The sequence below is a fragment of the Pituophis catenifer genome, unplaced genomic scaffold (genome assembly GCF_029215685.1).
Source record: "Pituophis catenifer annectens isolate HBS135680 unplaced genomic scaffold, rPitCat1.0.hap2 SCAF_2, whole genome shotgun sequence".
NCBI lineage: Eukaryota > Metazoa > Chordata > Lepidosauria > Squamata > Colubridae > Pituophis > Pituophis catenifer.
This window is the reverse complement of record NW_027256882.1, coordinates 174,944,899-174,970,394: the sequence shown is the minus strand read 5'-3', so window position 1 is coordinate 174,970,394 and position 25,496 is coordinate 174,944,899. Positions and strand designations below refer to the sequence as shown.

General features: G+C 44.3%; 1 protein-coding gene across 1 annotated transcript; it reads right to left on the bottom strand.

Annotated features, from left to right (window-relative positions):
- Positions 1-160: 160 nt before the first annotated feature.
- On the bottom strand, positions 161-25,083 carry LOC139312912 (semaphorin-3F-like). Its single transcript, XM_070938124.1, is given in 18 exon segments — positions 161-1,568; positions 1,908-2,129; positions 2,131-2,168; positions 6,006-6,073; positions 8,295-8,452; positions 8,640-8,681; positions 8,788-8,876; positions 10,226-10,448; positions 10,654-10,798; positions 10,895-10,964; positions 11,686-11,800; positions 13,594-13,733; positions 14,413-14,532; positions 15,443-15,536; positions 15,891-16,010; positions 16,804-16,866; positions 17,737-17,897; positions 24,981-25,083. Coding segments are annotated over 18 exon segments (2,451 nt in total). The 3' UTR covers positions 161-1,088.
- Positions 25,084-25,496: the final 413 nt, after the last annotated feature.

Sequence of the window (25,496 nt, the reverse complement as noted above, 5' to 3'; positions counted from 1 at the left end):
GAATAAAGTTGGTAAGACCTATCAACAGTGCAAAGTAAATGAAATTTAAATGTCTATTACAATTGGGAATTGATGGCGCAGAGTATGGATCAACTGTAGATGAAACTTGGTTTGATCTAATACAGAATCAGTTGGTTCTTGTTCTGGAAGAGCTCATAATCTGCAACGTTCTTAACCATTTCTGTTAAAATTATCAGAAAGGTGGAGGTAATAGAATGTGTTTCTGCCATAAAAAGATACTTCCTCCAAAGAAGTTGCAACTGTAATTAATACCAGGATAGCATCTGTAATGGGTTAAAGCCTCCTGCTTTCTTTTGACTGAAAAGCAGTTGATACATATATAGATTTGGCATATATTAGATTGGCATTTGTGTCACCAAGCCCATATATTCTGTATTTCCTTATTCAGTTACAGGCTGGACAAAAACAGGAACGGTGTGAGTACTTCCACTGAAGCAAAGGTTCCGTTTAATACCTGTGGCGTAGGCAGTACTCAGGATAAACTACTAAACTCGTTAACATTGCCCTCTTTCAGTTTGTGGCAGGGCTTGATTCTGACGAGGCTGGGTCTTAAAACTACTTGTAACATTGGGCTCACTGTGCATGGAAATGTTCTTCCTTTCACAAATCCACAATGGCCCTTTTCCATTTTGTTTAGAAAATAAACTGGTATTTTATTTTCTGCTACATGCTTCTGCAGCATAGGGTTAATAAAATGATGGTGTTAATGTTGAAGGAAGCTCCACAGTTTTCCTTCTATGATGTGAGAGGATGGCATAAGGTTGGGAATGAATACTGTAAAAAAAAAAAAAAATGAATGCCAAAGCCTTTGCAATTAGCACTGGCCACCTTTCCATTTCAGGAAAGAACCAGTAAGCCCTGGTCCTAAAAACCCTGGAATTAGCTTGGATACACCGCACCCCACACTTTGTTAGCAATAGTGTTGTCCCCTCAATCTGGAGGAAGCAAAGAGGTTTTTCCCCATCTCTGGATCCACTCAGCTCTTTACAAAGAGTCCACTGGAATGTCATTCTCTCGCGCCAAAGATTAGGTCAAAGCCCCTCCCTGCCCACTGTCTTCCATCCAGCTCAGCTTCGAGGTGGAGTTCGATGCCCTGCCCATGGCTTGGAGCGGTGGTGGTGGTGGTGATGGCGGTGATGGTGGGGGCGACGGCGGCTAGTGGTGCTGCCGCTTTGCGAGTGATGGGGAGTACTGGTGGTCCAGTTCAATGATTGCTGCTGAACAGCTCTGTACCAGTTGGACTGCTGTTCAGAACTCCACAGGCTGGGTCCAGCATGGGACTGGTGGCCGCCCTCCCTGTGCTGGATATCTTGGGCTCTGTTGAACTGTTGCCAGTAGCTCTCACAAATACCCAGGGTGGGTGCCTCTTCAGAGGTGATGGCCCCCTCCAGCAAAGACCGTGGAAGGACATGCAAACGAAGCCGCCGCAGAGTGTGGCGAAAGCGATTCTCGGTGCCTACGCATTGGTAGAGCCCACTGTCGGATGGCATCACGGGGCCTAAAAGCACACCCTGAGGTGTTTGAAGCAATATGCGATCCCGGGGCAACTGGGAAGGAAAGAGCATGTGACATAATTGAAATTACTTTGCTTTTTCAATTCGCATCTTACACAGCTGTCTCACTAGTCAGTGGCCTAGTCTGCATAAGCTGTAATGTGGTTGGGTTTGATCTAACCAAGTGTATGCGAGTGTGATTACAGGTTTTGTGAATTCAGCAAAGTTTCAGTTGCCAACTTCAACATCCACCATGAGACAGTGACTTTAGATTTTGTTTTCATAAAAAGTGCCCACCATATGATCAGATTTTTCCAATCCTCGGTTTCAAGTTCCCACAGTATCGGCGCCCACAGCATAAGGCCACGTTCAGTAATGTTTAGCAGGACTTACCACTTTGCGTTTGGTAGAATCGTCTGTTTGCATAAGCCACTTGATGGTCGCGTGGGGAGATCGGGGTTCACACTCCAGAAATACACTTCCTCCTTCTAGTCCGTATTGAATCTGTTCACTTAATTGCTGTTCTGCTGTGATGGGGGCAGGGGGACCGGGAGGGGAACAGCATTCCTTGAGTTCTGAGACCCCACTGCATTTCAGTAAAGGCTGGAAGTAGACAGTCTGCTAAGCACAAGTCTGGCTTCCAAAAAGTTTTTGCTGTAAAAATATTTAGTCTTAAGAAACCCAGAAGCTATCACCAAATTTCTGCTAAAATGAACGCAATAGGGCTGCTCATTTCTGACTCATTTCTAAAGTACTATGCTACTACAACGTACCACCTACGTTCTTTCAACTTTTACCAGGGAAGAGAGAACAAAATTAAAGGATTTCTCCCAACTTGAACACAGTTAAAAATTAAGCTTTTGTAGGAAATGGTCCTTGGATGCAGTAGACATTATAAAAACCTGTCACCCCTGTGTTCTCCTGGTCAGAGCGAGGACAATTCAGTAGTTGTCCACTGTAAAAATGTGTGCAAAGCTAAAGCAGACTCCTGGTTAAAATTTCAAGTACTACAAAGGCAACAAAATAAAAGTTTTTTGCAATACAGCTTTTGCCAGTGTCTGTGCTATCTTGGGCTGATGGGAGTTGAAGTCCAAAACATCTGGAAGTTATTAACAATGTAATCTACCCAAGACTGCTTAGAAGTAGGCCCCTTTTCATTCCCCAGAAGTTTGAAGAGAGCGTGTCCACAAGTACAGTCTTATAGGAGCATACAGTCTGTTGCTAAACATCTTCCTTTCTGCCTGTTTTTTAACATTGTTACTAAAGTGATATGGGTTCTGCCACATAAAGGGGAGTTGCCTAAGTGATGGCTTGCTAGTGCAATGGGGAACTTGTACAAAAAAAGGCATCATGTTCTCTTTGTGGCTCAATGTCACACTTTTTCCATGGATCAGCTGTGCAAGGGAACAATGACAAGGTGGCAGTGGGGAGTGATAATCAGTGAGCAAGTATATATGTGTGTGAGAAGTTGAATATGCAGAGTGTGTGTAATGGGGCTGAGAGAGAGAAGTGAGAGAGAGAAGTGAGATATATGAATATATGGGACTATGACTTTGGATTTAGCCACTGCCGGCTTCAGGAAAGTTGCTCATAAAAGAGGTGCAATCTGAGTTAAGCGAATAATTTCTTAAACCAAGTCACAAAAATATGAGATCTGTTCAAAATATGATACAATTATAAACTGCATCAGGAAGAGTAGCTTAATAGGTGCAGCCCTTTTATTTGCACAAGTGCTAATACGTTATCCAGGGAGCCTAAAGAAAGATGCCATGTGCCTTTTGATTGAGAATTTTATCAGTTCCCATGGAGATTTAAGTTACCAAAAAATAGGATGGTGAAAACGATGCACTGGTGTTGAGGTCCACTTCATGTAATTTTCCTGGTTGGGCTATAGAAACACCATCTGGAATGTTTCTCAACTTCCTCAGTCTAGCCAACCATCTGAAAGAGGTCACTCTGTAACTTGGCAGAAGCTACACTAAATGCTCCATGGAGAAAGAATCACTAGAGCTACTGCTAGGTCTTGCACCGCAATGCACGTGGTTCACTTTTCCTTTACAGATTTACAGTAGGTAGTCATCTGACATACTGCAGAGATGGCTTATGTGAAGTCCTCAATTCACTATTCCAATAACCAGAATGATTTATTTTAGAAAACAACAGTTCCCCAATGAATGATTTCCTCGTATTTGTCTAGCGGTAGATACATCTACTACCACCACCTATTTCTTTCTAGGTTGTTGCACAATTTTACTTTTGCAATTAGGGGGAGAAGCAATGCCAACTGAAATATGAGGTGCTGTATTCAGAAAATCTAAATAGATAAAACCCAAACTGTGACCCAGCCCTTTTAGAAGTTAAACTTAAAAAGATACGAAAGCCCCAAAAACAGTAAAGAAGGTAGATGCAACGGACAGAAAAATCTAGGAAACAGATAACAGTGAAAAAGTATAAATCACTTCCCCCAACCTGGTGCCCTTCAGACATTAGTATCGGATATTCTCTAATCTCTGGGGAGACAAGTGAACAATCATTACCAAAGATAACCCCGCTTCACCAAGCAGGAGGAGCCCACTACTTAACATACAAATGCAGGAAAGTCTTAAGATTATTAATTCCAGTTGTAAATGTCAAGGAGCTAATATCTAATTATAGCTGTGCAAAATCTATGTATCCGGTTCTCAATAAATGTATGAAAATAGCATTGAGGGGAAAAAAGCACAGGAAGAGCTAAATTAAAATGCAGTGCTTTTACTCAGATGAACTTTTATTTCCCACTGTACAATTTTGCATCTTTTTCCAATATACGCCTGGCCAACCAGACAAGCAACTTATCCTTGTTTCCGTTCCAGTAGCCAGCCAACTGCTGTTTCCTCTAGCATGCCTAGCCATCGGTAGAAGAAGAGCAACACCCAAGAATTCCTTATTTCCCAATACTTCCATGCTCCAGAGAGGAAGATAAACAATTTGGAAAGAATCAGGAAACTTGTATAATTTCGCTAGCAATAACTAAATTAATTTTCCAGTCCAGTAGTTTCCAGGTCTGTGGATATTCCAGCCTCCAGTCCCTTAGGTTATGATTACTAAATCAAGCTAATAATGCATATTTACATAATATTGCACTAATATCAGCCTGCACTGCTGGTGATACAAGTTAACACAAGCCATCTCCACTCACAGTATTTGTTTTGCGACTCCCTACAAATTATCCTGTTCTAAGAAGCCTCAACTCTGCTTTCCCTTTCTAAAAGAATGGGTCTTACAGCTAGCCATCTTCCTGAATGGTCAATTAAATTCTGCTCCTACCTCAGTATGAGGCTGCCCTCTAATCATGAATGCTGGAGAATAAGTACAATTTCACTTTATAAATCTCCATTATACTATTTAACGTTCCAAGTACAATCTTTCTTCCTCCTTGCAATCTGGGAATAACACGAGCATTGAAATCTGCCTAATATATAACAGGCAATTGGTGCACCTAACCAAATATTGCCTACCAAATGGCAACAACTTTCCACTTTGCATTACCATCATGTATCTCCTGATACTTCTTAACATGAGAAATGCCAAGATTCCTTTTGGCATGCAAAGCAGGTATGTTTTCCATGGAATAATGGTTGTACAGGTAGTCCTTGGTTAACAATCATTTGTTTTGCAAGTGTTCAAAGTTACAACAGCACTGAACAAGAAGATCCATAGCTGGTTCTTGAAGTTGTCAAGAACCAGCTTGCAGCCTCCCTGTAGTTATGTGATTGCCATTTGCAACCTTTACTACATGGGGATTCACCTAACAGCTGCAGCCAGAACTGCTGGAATTACCATTGTAAATCAGTGCGTTCACATGATGTTGCACTTTATGACTGTGTCACTAAGTGACAAGCGTCCCAATTATCGTGGTTAACCAAGGAGTACCCATACTTCTATTATCCTTCATTAAGACATAATTTTTGCAGATGTGTGCTGCAAAAATCCAGAGGACGTGCAAAGAATGAACATTTTTTATCTTTTTGCTGTTATCTAGTGAACATTTTTGCAGCCTAGATTTGGTCTAGAATGGGTAGCCTTCCTGTTACTCCTCATTTAAGAAGAAAATCTGACTGGAATTGGGCAACTCAACTTTACAGCTAAGTTTTCTTTAGACTTTTACTTCACCGTTTTCTTTCCTTCAAAAATGCTGACCACTAGAGATCCTGACCTGTGGAAGGGATGTGAGAAAAATGTGCCCTTTTTTTTAAATTATTTGATTTATATGCCGCCCTTCTCCGAAGACTCAGGGTGGCTTACAATGCGTTAAGCAATAGCCTTCATACTTTTGTATATTTATACAAAGTCAGCTTATTGCCCCCACAATCCCCTTTTCATCCCCTATGCCAGTCTGTTCCCCAGGCTGCTAAATTACTTCTGTGTCCATTATAAAAAACAAAACAAAACCAATATTGGTTGGCAAGTAGACACTGACAACCATTCATAGGCAGATCTGGAGAGACTTACCCTTGGCATTAAATCCACGGCACTGCCTCAGGGGATCGCCATGCTTGATATCCTGGCGACGGCTCCTCCTGGTCAGAGACAAAAGATACACCCTTCATTGCTCACTCTCTTTCTTACGCAGCAACTGAGGAAATGCATTGTTCACAACAAATACAATGCGATTACTCCCCATATGTTTCTTCTTTATGACTTGATGGCAAGAGCAACGTAGCCATCATCTTGTCTTCAAAGCAACTTTTATACACAATGGTCTTGTTCACAACACTTGCTAACCAAGGAAGGGCAAGAGCGAGGCAGGAAAACAGGAAAACTCAGTGAGGCAATTAATCCAGAGAGGATTGGTTTTGGCTCCAAACAGACCTCGATTTGTTTAGAGCTCAACTAAGTTCCCTCAGTAGACCAAATTACCTGAAAATTAACTGCCCCTTTCAATGCCTGTTTCTTCTCCGGGCACTTCATCTCAATTAGCATTTCCTTTCCACAGGGGTACACGAGCAATGTTTGTATGAAAAAACAGAACGAGGTAAGGAATGGGGGAAGTGATGCTGCCTTGCTGATATTAATTGCACCAAATACATACATATGTATGTACACACACACACACACACACACACACACACACACACACATGTATATTCCTCTGCTGCCAGCTCATGAAGGTGGTAAGGAATCATGGTCATACCATACTGTAGGAATACAGCTGCCAATGAACAGTATTATTTTCAATCTCAACAGAGGGTGTTTTCCCGAGTTGGTCATGTCATGTCCCTAGATAATTCCACATTTGGGGGAAAAGAATAGAATAACAGAGTTGGAAGGGACCTTGGAGGTCTTCTAGTCCAACCCCCTTCCTAGGCAGAAAGCCCTACACCACATCAGACAAGTGATTATCCAACGTCTTCTTAAAAATTTCCAGTGTTGGAGCATTTGCAACTTCTGGAGGCAAGTTCTTCCACTGATTAATATTTGTAACTGTCAGGAAATTTCTCCTTAATTCCAAGTTGCTTCTCTCCTTGATTAGTTTCCACCTATTGCTTCTTGTCCTGCTCTCAGGTGCTTTGAATAATAGCTCAACTCCTTCTTCTTTATAGCAGCCCCTGAGATACTGGAACATTGCTATCATGTCTCCCTTGGTCCTTCTCTTCACTAGACTAGCCATGCCCAGTTCCTGCAACCGTTCTTCATATGTTTTAGCCTCCAGTCCCCTAATCATCTTTGTTGCTCTTCTCTGCACTCTTCCTAGAGTCTCAACATCTTTTTTAAAAGAGGAGGAAGACACTCAGGACCTAAAAAACGTCAGTTTTATTGATATAACCTAGAGCCGTAGAGATTATCTTAGAAACACTGTTTCTTGAAAATAGGAAACCTGGAGGCTTTCATTATAAAAAACTTGGTTTTGGTGGAATTTCATAAATACACATGTAGAAATAACTGTTCTTTTTTAATCCCTACAATGTTTACTTACATATATATATATATATATAATATATATACAGGTTGTACTAAACATCAGTTCCCATGGACAACGTATTATATAAATTACACTTAAATGTTTGAATTGGTTGCCATTTTCTTCTAAATGCTACTTGACTCTTTTGATGCGTGACCTTTGAACACTCCTAAGTACAGAAAAATTTTCTTTGGGAAAAAAATAATAAAATATATCTTGATTGGCCAGGGGGGCTGACTTTTGGGTTACTGTATGTATGTATCTGTGTGTGTGTGTGTTTATATAGAGATACAGATTTATAAATATGTAGAGATACAGTATATAAATAAACACAAACATACGTTTTCTGTTTCAGTCAAAAAAAAGAACTCAAAGCAGTTCTTTGATTTGCTGCACTCAACCTTCTCTTTTAGTGGACTGACTCCAAATTCTGTTGTCTTGAGCCGACTCACTTTTTCTTGCCATGTGTACAAATCTGCCTTGACTCATGTCTCTGTTTATCTCTGCATGGCTTAAAGTCTGTCTCATGATTATACCGTAAGGTTAACCCTCTGCTTGTCTGCTAAACTGCCCTGATTTCTGTTCTTGTCAGCAATGCAGTAGGGCGATGCCATCTCGGTGAAAAGAGGAAGCTAGATCAGGCTGGGAACAGCTAAAATCCAGGCCGAGCAGTCAGGATTGGTCCTGCCACATGCTGCTTCTCACAGGCAATTGACTGGATAGAAGTGCTCATTCAAATGCGATTCTGGCTCTCTCACCAAGACACACACAGAATTCTGACCCTGGTTGGCTTTGCCTCCAAACTCTGCAATGTGTATTAGCAGTTTTGGAAAACTGACCTTTTGGCTGTGTGACTGTAGCGGGCACAACGTTGCCCATCCCATGCGCAGTAGGGGTCCCGGGCCAGACAGCAATCAGCACAGACTTCACCATATTCCCGGCATCGGTGGAGGGTCAACTGGGAAACGCCCATGTCAGAGGAGACATAGAGCTGTTGCTACAAAAAGAGGAGAGTGGGATAAACCTGGGGCTTTTGCTACTCATCCGCTGTTCCCACAGCCCTTTGCCTCTGATAAAATGAAGGCATTCTTCCTTCCCCCACTGATAGGCAACTCTTATAGAGTAACTCTTTCTTTGTGCCCTGTTTAATTCCTTGGCAATATATATCCTGAACAACCACCTACTCGCTTTGAGGATATCCACAGTGTCTTCACTGGAGCTGGTACCTATAAGGCAACAATAAAGGGGGGAAAACCTTGAGAAGAGCAAAAATGGCGAAGGTTAAACAACATAGCAAGAGGGAATCATGACTGGGCTTGTCTATTTGCTCACCCTGAACACCTCAACTTCCTCCAGAGTCAGTTCTTCTAGTATCCCTTGTTCCTTGGGCAACACAATCACCTTTTGCACTGTACCTTGATCTGGAGAGAGAAGATAGAAGCATTAATCAGACAACGCTTTTGCTGCTCAGTGAAGGGCATATGACTGATCCATTTCTGAGGATAATTAAGACAGCGCTGTTTACCTTCAAAACCCACTCCTGTATGGACATGGAAAGAAAGCTGGTTTTCATGTCAACTTGCCAGCAAAGGGCCCCCTTCTCTAAATAGCAATGATCAGAAACGGGGGGCGGGGGTGGGCAAAGGAACATGGGGACTATTTTACAGTGGGCTCCCCTTCTATGGAAATCTGTTCCCTTGAAAGCTGTAAATAAGAGTCTGCTTAAAAACCTTTTCTTGTCCCAATTTTTTTTTAAAAGATTTTGGGCAAATAGCGATTTATCTCAGACGTGAATTCAGCATTTATTGTATACTTTAAGCATTTAATAGCCTATTCAACTATAGTGCCTGGAATATTATCCCCAGCACTTGTTCAGAAGTTTCTTTGCTCCTGCCAAAAACCTCATAACCGTCCCATCCATCTTGCAGAGAAGACCTTCTTCTCCTGGGCAAAATCCAATCCTTTGTTTTCTATGACTTTAGAAAAGACACTATAGCAATAGCATTTAGAGATATATACCACTTTACAGTGCTTTACAGCCCTCTCTAAGCAATTTACAGAGTCAACATATTGCCTCCAACAATCTGGGTCCTCATTTTACCCGCCTCAGAAGGATGGAAGGCTGAGTCAGCCTTGAGCCTGGTGAGATTTGAACTGCCAAATTGCAGTCAGCTGGCAGTCAGCAGAAGTAGCCTGCAGTACTGCACTCTAACCACTGCACCACCGTAGCTATAACAATTCTCCTTCACAGGATACTCTTTGCTCTTGTCCTTGGTTCTCATGTTCTGTTGCATCCTATCAAGTTGGAGATCTGGATTTAATTCTCCAGCTTTGTCAACTATTTTGATAATTTGGATAAGGAAAACATAATTTTTCTAAAATTTTTCAACTGATTTTTTTTTTTTACAAAGCTTGCCTAGTTCTCCTTAGTTGCTATAAGTAGCATGCTAAGCTGCTAATGTAGAAGCCAACCCTGTCATAGCTGTTGGAATAACTTCTCCTGTCTGATCTCACACTGTCTGATCAATTAGTAATTTTTAATTGAGTATTTTCTTTTATTCTGATCTTGGATGAATTGAATCTGGGTATATATTTGTCCATCTGACTATAACTACTTTCTATTATTATTCTCATTATTATTACTTGGAATCAAAGCCTAATTTAGGTTACAAGTCCTTTTGCCTTTTAGAATGAGAAACTAAAAAGTAACACAGGCCATCACCACAATCTGAGCTGGTCCCCAGGTGGAATTGCAAAGTGCTGGACATACCTGTGCCAAGGAAGAGCACCTCGTAGCGCCCATCCACTGCATCCACAAGATCCACAGCCAAGGTAGTGAAGCTGTAGGGGACATTGGTCCTCACCAGGAGGGGACGGCGCTGGAGGGGATAGACTGCATGGAACATCAAGGGATGGGCCCTCACGAAAGTTACCAGCTCATCAGAAAACTCACGTGTAGAGCGAAGGCCTGGGGTGAAGGTTCCTCCTGGGCACTAAAAAAAAGGAAAAATGATCCCATAAACTCATAACTGGAGAAAAATTAAAAGAATTAGGATTCGGGTTTTCTTTTCTTGCTTGAATTAGAAGCCCTTGCAGAATTAGAAGCTAGCCAAGAGGTTACTGGAAGGAGTTTACAGAATGAGAGGAAACAGGAAATGAAATCTTGAACACTTGGAGGGTAAGATGTTTGAGACTCACGGCTCCAGGACGAGGGTAGGGCACACGTCCTGTGTATGGCCCCCACTGGTAGTTGTGTCCTTCCTTGTGAGCAAAGGGCCCGTTGAAGACAGTGCGGATGTCAGCCATGGAGTAAACACAGACTGCTGAGCCACGGAACACTGACCTTGGAGGAGAAGAGGAAGAGACAGAAGGACAGAGGAGGGATGCTGGGATCTTCTGCACAGGCTCTCCCCACCCCCATCACATGGGCTTTACTCACCCCAGGGTGGAGAAGACCCCATAGAGCAAGGGATGCTTCTCATCCTGAGTCGGCAAAAGGAAAACGTCACCTGGGGGAAGGAAACAAACCAGTCGAGCACCTTGAAGGAGATGCGTGTTCAGGGTTTGCATGCAAAGCTCTAGGGCAGTGTTTCTCAACCTTGGCAACCTGAAGATGTATGGACTTCAATTCCCAGGGTTCCCCAGTCAGCATAGACAGATCTATTTCATGCTTGGAGGCTTAACTTCCCCAACCTGGAAACCTCCAGATGTGTAGGGATTACAAATGCTTCCAGTTGCCAGCTGGCACGAGAAAGTTATTTTAAGAAACAAATGAAAAGAGAAAGACGTTTAAGTGAAGGAGTGTGTGTGTGTGTGTGTTTTAATAGCCATTTCACATACTAGATTCAGAAACTGTTTATAAAATGGCCAGGATCAACAACACTGCCAAATCCAAATGGGTGCTAGATTACATTGACTTGAAGGTCTGCAGCTGGGTTGTTCTACAATACTTAAGGCAGAAAATACTTTTAGAATGGCCATAATACACGGATGCTAGATTTCAATGGCTGTTTTTTTGTCACTGCTTAAGCACAGCCCATCTTTAAGTCCTTCAGCTGGAATCTCTCCCCAAAATGTGGCAGAATTTCTGGCTCGCATCCTTGAACAACCCAACCTAACCCTCTTTCGTCAAGTCTCAATTTTCCATGCCTTCACCGCTATCACGACACCCCAACCCTGTCCCCTCTTCTCCCAAGAACAAAACTCTCTCTGTCCAAAAGAAGGGCTCACGCAGCTCATCAAAGAAAGTCTCCACGCCATCCTCTCCAATCACAGAGCACACGAGACGAGCTTTAAGGAACGTCGTCCACTTGTTCAACAAGGAGCGCTGTCCCCCATCGTCGTTCTGAAAAAAAAACCCCAAGAGATTTATTAGGATGACTCCGTGATTCCGCAGAAACATAAACCTTGAGACAAGAAAGTAACGGGACCACTTCTGAGCTGCAAGGGGGCAAAAAGAGCTGTTTGCACCTGGGAATTATGGCACTGTTTCAGCCTGCAGGATGTGAGTAACAAAAATTAGGCTGAATCAAGGTACAGGGCAGAGGAGACCTAGTAGAACAGACTTCTTCATCCAAAAACCACCAGATGAATGGGGCTACACCTACCATTGAGCCAAGACAGCTGAGTCTGTTTGAGAAAGGCTTCTTCCAGGTTGGGGGAAGATCTGAAGACCTCAACTGAGTACAATGGGAAGCTTTAACACTACAGTTGATAGCAATAGCACTTAGACTTATATACCGCTTCACAGTGCTTTACAGCCCTCTCTAAACGGTTTACAGGATGGAAGGCTGAGTCAACCTTGAGCCTGGTGAGATTTGAACTGCCAAACTGCAGGCAGCCGGCAGAAGTAGCCTGCAGTACTGCATTCAAACCACAGCACCACCACGGCTCAATAGGTACAACAATGGCATGTGGTCTCCAAAATCTGTGGTTCTTCCAACAGCTGTCATCCAATTGCAATGTGCAACATGACCAAAGAAAGGGGGAATTATTAAAAGACAAAAAAAAAATTCACAATTTTATAAATTTAAATTTAATTTAACTGAAATGTATCTTATTAAATCGAATTTAGTTTTAATCCTGGCTGCACCTGATTTTCTACATGTGGTTGCTGACATGCCAAAGGCTGAATTCCTTTGGCTGGAACAACTGCTCATCCTTGATCGGAAATCTCCAGATTAAATACTTTTTTTTTTTTTTGCAACTTCCCACCACGGAGAGCCATGCCAAGAGAACAATGGGGCTCTAGGGAAGATCTCATTTCCCACTTCTAATTGTGGACGTGGGCCTCCCCAGGGCTAAACAAGCCATTTGGCTGTGCAGTAGCATTTCAGCCCTTCACACTTCCTGCACTCCTGAGAACTCACCATAAATTGCAACGCAGCAGCTGCTCCCTCACCACACGGTAGGGTTGCACTGGCCATCCTCCCATTTGCTGGGGAAAATTTAAATCTACCAAGGATGATTCTCAAGGAAATACCCCAGTAGGTTAGATTCATGACTGTGTATCCCCGGAGAGCAGGATGGATACATGCACACTTACCATCTATGCTGTCCATAGGGTATGTATGTGCTCTGCAACAGGGAAGGGACAAAATTGCTTGTACCGCTTTGTGCCTTTCCCTTGCCCCCAACACATTTCCATCTACCTCCCCCAAGGACCACTATGTTTGCTTCATCTTCTCTGTTCAGTTGCTGCTGTAAAGCTGGTTCTTTTCACCCTTTATTTTCACCCAATTCTCCAAAATTGATTGCTACTTTGGCAAATCTTAGAAGGAGGGGAGTCCTTATCATGTGATCCTTTTTATGTCTCACGGAAGACTTTAGCATTCCTGTCCCATCAACACTTGCCAATTATGTTTGCTCTTAAAGATCCAGCTTGGCACTTTCAAGAGGGAGGCTTACAAGCGGCCGACACTTATTCTTTCCTAGCATAGAGTGGAAGTCAAGCTTGGTTCTGGCTCCTGAATCAAACCTTTCGTTCCCTTGGGCACATTTTAGAATCGCTAAGGAGAACATCAGCTCTGCAGTCGAAGAGGTCCCCAGCAGCAGCTCCCAGTGGCTTGGCCCTTCTCAGCCCGCCTTGCCCAACCCTGCCCACCTCCCCAGCAAAGATAAACCCCCCACTCTGCTCACCAGGCACACCCGTCCCACCCGAGCGAGTACGGCAGGCCCCACGGCTCCCTCCAGGGCTTTTTCCCGGAAAAAGAAGTAGAGCTTGTCATCATTGTGGTCGGAGCTGTCAGGAATGACGTGGGCTTGGAGGAAAACGGGGTCTGAGGAAGGGGAAAAGAGAGGCCGTTGCATGGGTTCCCCACTAGATGGAGACAGCAAGTGCTCTAGCTTAGCCTGAAGCAAACTTTTGGGAAGAGATGCTGCCACAAAACAAGTCCAAAGTATAAGGTCCCTGTCCTTGGTATATACAGTTCCTCTACAGGTCACTGTTTACTCCTGCGCCTTGGGACAGTTTTGCCTGCAGACCAACCAACTGAGGCCTTTAGAGGCTACAATAGAATGGAGGACAGAAAATCTACTTGGCAGACTTTGGCTCTTTGGCAGAGGTGTTTCATTGGCTGCAGGCTCCACGGTGTAAGAAGCACGCTGAAGCCATGTCTTGCAGTCACCAGAGTACAATTTTTAATCGGACAGAAGCAGCTGTACATCAATGGGGGAGCAATCGTATGAAATTGCTCGCAACACAATATGGTTCTCCTGCTCCTGCCCACATTTGGCTTGCCAGTCAAACTCCAAGAACAGCCCTCACCCTGGCAAGGCTATCTACCTTTTTCTGGGTGACTGGCAAGTCCTGGCACCAGCCTGATGTCCTCCTCTTCCCCCCCCCCTAAGATATTCACACTATAAGAATTCACTCTTGTTATCCATCATGGTCTCTTATCTCATCCTTCAGTCCAATTTCCCCCTTGCTTTTTCTCTAGATGGTGTTTGGCCTCCTACCATAGAGCCATCGGGAATCATGCTGCTCTGTGCGTATAGCTGGGCGTGGTCCCATGGTCCGGAACAAGGCAGCATCGGTGCCCATGAAATCCACATGAACTCCAGCGTACAGCGTGTTATCTGGAGGGGTGGATCAGGAAGAAGAGGAACAATGGAACATCATCGGGTGTGTGCATCATGTGCAGACATAACCAGGGAAACTCTGGAAGATCTGGAGTTTTGAGAACATTAAAATACAGGGAGGTGCCTTAGGCTTTGTCAATAAAATCTACTCAACAGCACGGATATCCTTGAGGGTGGGGTAGGGAAATGATAGAGTACGCTTGGGTGTGATGATGCCATTTGCACAAAGGCCACAGTTTATATACTTGTATCAGATATTGTGACATGAGAACGTATTGGTGCACTTCAGCTGTGTCATCATCACAGGCATGGCATTATTGGGGCATCATTAGGGCTTCTGATAGATGCTGCTGTTGCTGCTGCCTACAGACACGGTCAGACAATGGTACTTCTCAGCCCTGCTCCCTCCAATCCTTTTAAATGAAATGCCAGAGATGAACATGAGACCTCAGCCATCCCAAGCATTTCTGTGCAATTAATGAACGCTTCTCTCGCAAAGACCCTTCCCAAGTACTTTGTTCCCCTCCAGTCAGCTGTTTACTTCCTGCAGCCCTGATAACAAACCAAAAGCCACAAAGATCAGATAGGAGCTATAGATAGCAGGGCTGTGCGGCAATTCAGATTCAAAGGAAACCTGCAATTCAAAGAGCACATGGACATACACACACACACACAGAGCACATGTCAGCAACTGCTTAAACCAATCACCATTTTTTTTTTCGTGGGATCGTATGACAGCTGTGGAGGGCAGCCATGCCACCCAGGAAGAAGCAGCTTGGGTTTAACAGCTACAATACAGTCTCCACATGGGTATTGAGTTGACCAGAAGGATGCCTACGCAACAGCACAGTTGGACTTTACACCTTAGCAATACTTCATCCAACTCAACTCACTCAAAGCTACTTACTGATAAGCACAGCCATGCTGGACTGCCGGGGGTCATAAGGACATTTCCCCTTGCCTGGTTCCAGTGAATGAGGCACTATGCGGAACAGGTATTCCTGTGGAGGGGCAAACGGGGAAAAGACAACAGGGCCATCATCATGAAAACTTACTTTGATTTCCAGTCATTTAGAAATGAACTCTACAGGGTAAGGGTTCCAGTCCCTGCTCCCAATTTCTGTCTTTGCCCTGCCCTCTTTTCTCGACTGTCCCTTCATAGAAGTGACCTCATATCAAGGCAGACTACTAGCCAGTTGAGTTAATTACTACTTTCTGCTCTGATTATCTTTCTCAAAGTTCCCCTGAAGATGCGACAGATTGAGAATATAGAGAGAGAGATGCCTTCTATCGCTAAGATACTCTATGGTTCTTTTCCAGCAGGAAGACATGGAGTCGCGGGTCAGTTTTCTTACTTCAGAGCGCCAGCCGCGATTGATAAGGCTGCAGACTGGATGATAAGCCCCCGTTCCGCAGGCATAGAGATGAGTACGGTTCAAAGGTTCCATAAGCCGTATGTAGTTGAAACATTCACCCTACAGGACATAAAGAAGTAAAATATGAGCTGGAAGACATAAGGAGTTGTCAGGCAGGAGTTAATACCGTCTCCATCTTCCCGGGAATACATAGATTAAGGATCCTGGACTGTATAGAATCCAAAAACTAGCAACCGAGACAAAACCAAAGCAACAATTTTCTTTCCAGAGATGCAAGAAATCAGATAACTTTTGGACATTCAAAACCAAATGTCCTTCTTTTTCTTTTAAATTGAAAATTTTAAATCTGTTTTTAAATTATTGGGATGTTTTAAATTTGTCTCAGGCTAAATTGTTTAATCTGGTTTTATTTCTGCTTTTAAATTTTGTATTTATGTATTTTATTTTGTGCCTGTTCACCGCCCTGAGTCCTTCGGGAGTAGGGCGGTATATAAATCTAATAAAACAAACAAACAAACAAATATATTTCCAGTTCACCGATGCATTGAAGCCAGAAGTGGGCTTCACATAATTTAACAACCAGTTCGCCTAGTGCAAAACCAAAAATGTGAGCGGCGATTTCATGCTCACGGCTTCCAGCACACTTTCTCGGGCAGCTGCGGTGAGTAGAACAGGCGAGGTGCGGAAATCAGCTGGGCTCCATGGGCGGGGCGAGCGAGCCAGAGAGTGAGATGTATAGGACAGGATAGCACCAGGGCGGGTGGGCGGGCCCAGCCTGTGATCGGAACTACCAGTATGGGCGAACCGGCAGCAGCCCACCTCTGATTGAAACCAAGCCAATAAACACACTAGGTACAGGGTAACAGTGAAGGAGCAGAAAATTGCCACTTACTCTCTGCCCTTTCCCTGCCAAGCGACACTCATTCTCCTGGTTTGGTAATGCTGGCCAATGAATCTGAAGAAATAAAGAGAGAGAGAAAGGAAGATCGTCTTCAGACACAGCTCCTTTTGGATTTCTTGCTTCTCCAGCCCTTTTACAGTTGGCCTTCCTTAGTTTGAGCTACAACCCAATGAATCCTATCCATCTTGCAAGGTATATACCGTATTTTTCAGAGTATAAGACGCAGCTTTTTTCCCCCTAAAAGGGGGTGAAAATTTAGGTACCTCTTATACACCAAATGTAGCCCTTCCCACCCACTGGCCCCCACCCTTTGGCCTCTGCCTCCCAGCAGTTTATCTCCTTGCAGCAAGCAGCAAGAAGAAACAGCCCATTTCAGCTTCAGCACAGCCTAATTAGCACAAGTTGATTGTCCATTGAATCGACCTCCTGACTCTCAGCTGTTGCCTATTGCTGCATGGGCCTCTGCTGCTTGCTGCAAGGAGGTAAATTGCTGGGAGCAGATTTTTTTTTCTTGTGCTAATCAAGCTATGCTGAAAACTTAAATGAAAGTAAAGCAGGCTATTTGCTGTTTGCTGCAACGAGGCAAAATTGCTGGGAGGCAGAGGCAGATTCCTTTTTCTTGTTTTCCTCACTAAAAAAGATAGGTGCGTCTTATACTCCGGAGCGTCTCATACTCCGAAAAATACGGTATGTTTCTTTATCCCACTGCTTTATTTACTTTACTGTCAACCCAGCCCAAGGCAGTTAGCAACCACTGCAGAAAAATGTTGGACATGATGAACATTAGCAGTCATCGTGAACATTGGCTCTCCGAGTTTGATTGTTTTCCAGCAGACGTTTTATTACCCAAACTAAGTAACATCATCAATGCTAACAATATTCTGAACTGATCCAGCAGGACTTTTTTTTTTTTTTTAGACTTACAATTAGTGGCTCCTTGTTGATGTTGTGAAGATCCAAGGCCACTAGAAAATCTCTTGCCCCCAGGTAGAGACGTTCCTGGTCTTGGTCCACCAACAAGATGCGATAATCACTGGTGTTAAAGTTGAAGCTGAAAGGACGAGCAGTGCGGGTCTCTAACAACTCTGTGGAGGGAGAGCCTCAGAGTCAACTATCAGTCTCACAGTTTCCTACTTCTCAGGAGTAGGGCACCATTTACGCACCGAGAAAAAGAGAGGTCAGGCTTGCCTAAATACATTTTTAGGAATCTTTATGTAAAGCGAACTTTGGTTATCTTACTAGAGTGGGGAAAGCTGTAACTTAATAATTCATTCAATAGAGCCTTGATAGTACAGTGGTCTAAGAACCCTGTTATTAACACAGCTGCCTGCAATTTACTGCTGGTTCGAATCTCTCCAAGGCTCAAGGTTGACTCAGCCTTCCATCCTTTCTAAGGTAGGTGAAATGAGGACCCAGTTTGTGGGGACAATAAGCTGACTTTGTATAAATATACAAAAGTATGAAGGCTATTGCTTATTGCCTATTGCTTAACGCATTGTAAGCCGCCCTGAGTCTCCGGAGAAAGGCGGCATATAAATCAAATTTTAAAAAAAATAATTAAAAAAAAATAAAAAATTTGCTGCCGGAAGATTCAACATTGATGGGCAACTCCAGGGTCTTCACTTCTCCTTACTCTTCCCACCTACCACTCTTTTCATCTGAGCAAGGTCCAAAAAAAGTCTGCTTTCTTAGAGATATCTGGCCCCTGACCATCCTTCTGGAAGAGGACAGTCCTCTATGATGAATTTAGCCTGGCCCACTGTCTACCTGACCATACAAACGACAAGAACCCAGAATCCTAATCTGCCTTTTTTTCTTACCCTTCCCCCATCCCCTCGCACACAGAGGGCAGCAACTGGATCATGTTGACCCATGTGATGGGTGGGGTGGCTTGGCTTGGGCTGAGCTCAAGGGGTATTTTGGTCCCTTGAAGTGGCAAAGGCGGAGCCAACGTGGGTGAGGGGGTTGCTCAGCGGCTGGTACAGCAAAGAGTCTAAATCCCCCAGCAATCCCCCAGCCACATTCCATGGGCACAGATCAGAGAGCGATGTGGTGGACTTCCCACCTGTGGTGACCTTGGGGACGAGGCCAGAGGACACCAGCCAGGCCCAGTTATGCTCTGTAGTCAAGTCTAGGCAAGAATGCAGAGATCAGGGACCAAAATTGGCCTAATCCCTCTAGGCAAGTGGGCTAAAGACAGGAAGAAAAGCAGATTTCCAGGAGGTCAAAGAGGAACAGATGCAGGGGAGAAATGAGTCTGGGGAGATGAGGAATTAAAATCAAATTAAAGAAACAACCAAGCTGAGAGTAGAATTGCAGGATTCTGACCAATCTCTCCTCTCTCTGTCCAGTTCAGCTGACATCTCCCATTTCTTCTCTGGAAGCTGGGAAGGAACTCTGGAAACCTGATGGAATTCCCCAGGCATTAACACACGGCAGGTGGGAGACTATCATGCTCGCCCCAAGAAATAATGGCAATATGCCCAGGGGTAGGTTGTGTCATGCATACTACCCAGTTTTGATATAGAATGACCATTATATAACACTGGGGGTAATATAGCAGTGGCATTAATCTCTTCTAAGACAACCTAGCTATGTTAGGTTATCGGTTATCCTTGATTGTGATGGAGAACGAACTAAGTCCTTCAAAGCAGAACATCTTGAAAGCATCTTCCCAACGCTTCTTCCTCCTGCACCCATTTATCACCAACGGAATGCTGATAATGGGGATAGAGGTTTATTGGATGTCAGATGAAGACAGTCTCACTCCCCTGCTGGACTTCTCTGGGACAAATACATAATTCAGGTGCAATTGCTGTACCATCAGGATTGTGTGGGTGGAAATCGCTGGTGGTAGAGAGAAAACAATCCATTCACAAGATTTTTGTGGATGCCCTCTGGAATTAGGAGGGACGGTGGTTCAGCGGTTAATACGCTGGGCTTGGCGGCTGGAAAGCCAGCAGCCCAGGTTTGAGACCTGAGCTCCATGCTACGGGGTGAGCTCCCGTTACTTGCCCCAGCTACTGCCCACCCAGCAGTTTGAAAACATGCCAAGGTGAGTAGATAAATAGGTATCACTTTGGTGGGAAGATAACAAGGTTCTGTGATGTCATGCTAACCACATGACTGCAGAAATGTCTTCGGACAATGCTGGCCTTGAAACGAAAATGAGCACGCCCCCTAAAGTCGTCTACGACTAGTGGAGTTAAATCCACAGAGACTCCTTCACCTTTTTTTTTTAACTACCTGGAATTTCCATACCCAGAAGAAGCCCATTTTATTGCAGACAAGCAAGCCTTTAGGTAAGAGTATGCCTTGGCAGAAATGGAGCCCTTAAGTCCCACAAACCCCTTACTGTTCGATCTCATAGGCCCCCACACTTGGAAAGAAGGATGGATGGCCTTCGGAGGAGCCAACAAGAAATCAGGAAACATTAGAACCATCTGTCATCTTACAGGCAGACTGAAGCAGGCTGTAGCCAGCCAAAACAGTCAATGGGAAATATGTGTCTGGGAAGTGCAATTGGTCGGCAACATGTTGTTGGTCTTTGGCATGATGACTGAAGCTCTTTGGGCTTAATGTATCTTTTTTAGCCTTAGCTCTACCACCACTCTAATGAAATATCCCAAGGAAGTTGAATTCTGCTCAGACAACTAATTGCTTCTGCAATCACAGAACTGTGACTTGTATTTCTGTGTTATTTGAAGAGTGAACCATAATGTACGTTAGTCAGGATTAGTTTCTCTATCCAGCAAAATGAAAAAAAAAAAAAAAAAAAAAGCTCAGGTAGTAAATTGATAGGAAATGAAGGAACACTTCAGATGTTCCCTTCTGTAGAGAAGAGACCCAAGTTGCCTAACCTCCAAAGCTTAAAAATTGTGCCTTCTGCTATGAGAGAGATGCCATCCCGTCACTCATTCTGAAGTGAGATTCAGCAGCTATTCCAGCTGTTTGTGTAGCTGGTACAAGAGAGTACCATTTTTGCTGCTAGAAGCGTTACCCTTCTTGCTGCTAGAGCTTTCAGTAAGGGAAGCAGAGTTAGTTATCATCTAATGGTACTTCCTACAATAACCCAGTAAAAGAAATCAGGATTATTATCCTTTATATTGCAGAGGGGAGATGGGTGGACAGAGACTGTCCAGGACATTTGGTCACCTGATATGGACCTCCCTGGCTCATGCCATTACCCAGAAATGGAGCAGAATGGCAGCTGAGGATGCTTCCAACATGGAAATGGGTAACATTTTCCATTGCACCAAAGGGTAGCAGGATCGCTCAGGAGTGAGTCCAGGGCAGCTGTATATCCCATCACCAGCTCAACCCTCTAATCCCTTCCCTCTCTTCCCTGTAACCCAGCACTGGCTTTAATCTCTATAAGGGCAGGTCCAACCTGCCCACATAAAGAACCAAAGTGGAGAGAAAACACCTGGCTAAAGCTGACTGTGTTCTTGGCAAGAGTGAGGTTCATTGAGAAAATAATTCATTTTCATGAATGAAGGCAAATATACATGTCCCAGGATAATGTTGCAGGATCCAGTCTGGGTCAGACATCAGAACCAGAGGCTTAGTCTTCCGAGCTTTTGGGTTTGTGCTAGAGCCCATCCTCTGAGAACTTCTCTCTCACCAGAATGTGTGCTTTGGGCTATTCTGTGCATAGTATTTATGTGGTGCCTGGTTGTGTGTGGCTTTTATAGTTGTTGATTGGGGTGTTGATGGCCGGAAGTGACCGACCCACAACTGGCCATCAACATCACCATGACCAATTTAAAAAGCCACATACAACCAGGCACCACATAAATACTATGCATAGCACAAATTCTACTCAAAGCACACGTTCTTGTGTGAGAGAGGTTTTCTGAGGATGGGTTCCAGTATGAGTCCGAAAGCTCGGAAACTCTGGTTCCAGTGACCGACCCAGATTGGATCCTGCATAATTCATTCTGTTTGCCATTGTCTTTCACCAATTTTATAGAACGAAGACGCAGAGTTATTTTCTGTGGCAGACCTTGGAACAAGATGGACTATTACTTTATAACCAGCAACTACAGGGTCCTCTCAAAAACTTTAACATGCTGTAGTAATCAAAGGGCCTGTGTTTGCAGGAGCACCTCCTTACCGAGCCCACTTAATCCAAATATGCTGCCTGTATGTGGCAGACCTTGTTTAAGCCACAGCAGACATAGTCACAGGGACCTGCTGTTGTACTGGCCACCACCATCCCCAAAACCCAGAATAACTAACATGACTTGAGCTATGGACTCTGGTGGAAAAGTTCCCGTGGAAGACACCAGCCTCCCCAGGAGGATTCAGGCTGATAGTCTCACCAGGAACCCTCCTGCCTGATGGTCCATAACCTGCCCAGTTCCAGGAAGACCCAAGTCCCTGACATCTTCACTAGTTGCATATCCCTTATGGTCCATGTATGTACGTCCACGAGCCTAAGCAAGGACACAGAGTGGGTGGGTGTCTCTTTATCCAGTCGGGCACACGCGCATGTACAGAGAAATCAGAGTGATGTCTGGAGCTTTGCCTTTTATAGCCAAGGCTGCTGCCGCCCAAAGGAATGAATTGTCCTTTGGCCAAGGCTCTTGCTGTTTCTTTATGCACCCCCCTCCCTTTCACATGTTCACATGAGCTACATTTTCATAGTTGAAGGAAAGGACGACAAAGCAACTACAGTGAGAATGGCAGCAGGGTATCTATAGCAGGGAACGTGGCACGCACACCCTAGCCATTAAGCTCCTCTCCAGCCCAAGCTCCCTCTCTTCCCCTGCCCCACAATGTGCTTTAGGAAGGGGAATCCATCCATGTTTTAGTCCCTTCTCTGTATGGCATGCTGGGTATTTTAAGCTCTTCTGGGAAATCCTTTCCCCCAGTGGCTGGCAAGTAATTAGATCCCGGAATCCCCAAGAACAGAGGGGAGTGTAGGGGAACCCAGCAAGGTCACAGGATATTTTTCTTTGGGTGGTGGGGGGAGAATGCTTGCAGAAGCAGGCAGACAGACCCCACAGATGACGATATGATGTGCCTACACAGCAGTAACTTATACAACCCCTGTACAAAAACACTCTCCGCAGCAAAAACACAATCCATCCAGACAATGATTAGCAATACAGAAACGGGCAAGGGTGTGACTCGGTGTGTTGACAGCCACAAACTGATGCATCCATCATACACCGACAAGCTGCTTTGATTGGCTGCCTTGGGTCCACATGGCTAAACTGCCCTTGAAGGTGGTTCTGCACATATAAGACTCACCAGCACCATAGAGTGTTTTAAACCCATACCGTAAAGCCACTGAGAAAATCTATAATCCACAGTTAGCCTTAAAAAAAAAAAAGAAGAAGAAGGTACAACTGGCCATCTCAAGTCAGAAATCTGGGAATATGGGAACATGAAATTAATGCAAATGCTAATGCAAAACTCGCTCCTCTTTAGAATGTACAGAAGCAGTGGCTTGAAACAAGGCTGTGGACTGTTCTGTCTGTATCTGTTTTTATTAGGTCCAACATAAAACGACCACAGGAACCCATTGCCATTTCCATAAATAATATTAAAATGAAAAAAAGGGGATTAGAACATGAAAACCAGAGCTGCCGCCTTGCTACAAATGACAGCAAACTTCCTCTTTGACAACAAAATCTCTCCCATGTAGCAGCTGACTCACAGAAAAGAAATTATTCTGCACTCGTAAATCTCCAAGGTGTTTGGTTTGACACTAGAGGTGGAAGGAATTCTTGGCAAAAAGAAACAGATTATTGGTTTAAACCAAACAAAGCCATTATTTTAACTGGACAGTCAATATTTGCTGTCCCACCAGAATCCACTTGTACTGTAGTTTGTTTTCAGAGATAAGAAGTGCAGACATACCACTTTCCTCTAAGCTGTTGTTGGTAGTTTACCTGGGGATTAGCTCTTTATCCTCATAGTCTGTCTATGAAGTATGTTAGGCTGAGACTGATTTAGTATTAAAGTAACATTTTCTTGCCTTCCTGGACCTCGCCAATCAAAGTTGGAAATACAGCTGATTACTTTGGGCACCAGTATCAATAAGCCGAGCACTGATACAATGCAGGAATAATTCCTTTCCCCATGATAACAATCCATTCCTGGGACAGCCAAAATGTTTACTCAAGCTATCAGAGCGCATAGTTAAAATTATTGGTGAGCCAGTCATTGTGTTTTCATAATCACCCCTTTTAGCATTAAACAGCAGTTAGGCAACCTGCTCAGAAAGTATGTTTAGTCCAATTTGAATGGGCGACTACAAGGAAATCTCGGGGTTGGCACCAGCAAACCAGTTCCACACTGTTGCCAAGAAAACCACGACAAAATTATCAGGAGTTGTCATCTTGAGAAGGACCATAGTTTACTTTAACAACATTATTTAGTTGTTAAAGAAGAAGTATTCCTGCTGCTTTCCTTTCCCACAGTAAAACTTTGGAACTTGTTACAATTCCCTCATTTTCAAAAGGAAGGAAGGAAGGAAGGAAGGAAGGAAGGAAGGAAGGAAGGAAGGAAGGAAGGAAGGAAGAAAATTTAGATTTACTCCAGCCTTCCTGAAAAATGCACTGTCTACCATGTACCCATCTAATTTAGGAAGAGTCTTTTAAGCGTAGTCCAACCAATATAAGGATAATTCCTTGTTCAGCTAATAAAACCTCATAGTCATATACGGCAGATTCACTATTGTTCTTTGAAAGACTACCTTCATCTAACTTATTTTCTTAATTTTCAGGTTTTATCCCTTCAGATAATCTGCTGCCATGAAATCCCTTATCTAGGCTAGCAGTCTGGGTGACTGACGGTAGGCATATAAGTCTTTAAGAAACAAAGAGAAGAACAAAAAAAATAAATTAAAAAAAAATTCAAAAGGTTGCACTTTTCCCCACGAATGAATTGTATTAGTCTGAAAAGGGGATAGGAGCTACTTTTCTGATTTTTGAATACCATCAGACTCTCTTCCCCACAAGAAAAACGCTGTCTATTCTGTCAAGAGTTTTGCAATGGATTGCCATGCCCCACCCATGCCCACCCCAGTGCCACCTTGCAGCTTTCTCCCGTCTCCGAATACTGACATGCCCACCCAGGAGAGGAGATGCCACCGGAAGGCAAAAATACAATCTTCTTACCGGGGACTCACCTGAACGACTTTAAGCCTCTCTTACCTTTGTAGGTGAGATAGACCCGGGGCGCTCCCGTCTGGCTGCCGTGACCCAGACAGCAGCAGAACAGCAGCCCCAAAAGGAGCAGCGTTGCCCAGGGCACCATGGCGGGGTCAGTCCTAGAGGGAGAGAAAGGGTGATGAGGTCCAGCTGGACCTGGGTTCGAACGACGGAGGATGTTGGAGGCAGAGGCGCCGCGTAGCTGCAGGGAAGCGTTGGAGGGGCCCGGGCCTAGAGGGCGCTGTGCGGAAGTAACCAAGATCAAAGTTCCCTTCCTCGCCCGTCCCACCGGGCCCCGGGCCAAGCAGCTGTAACCCGAGTGGCGGCCGCGGCTGATGGGCACTTCAAAGGCTCTCTCTCTCTCTCTCTCTCCCGGCCAGCTCCTGTAGATCCCCCCACCCCGCCCTTCTTGCAAGCTAACAGGCCTTTGAAGTTGGGGCTAGAGAATGGGAGATCCAAGATAGGATCTCCTTCTTCCACCACCACAACCCCCCCCCAAAAAAGGGGGGGAAAGGCAGA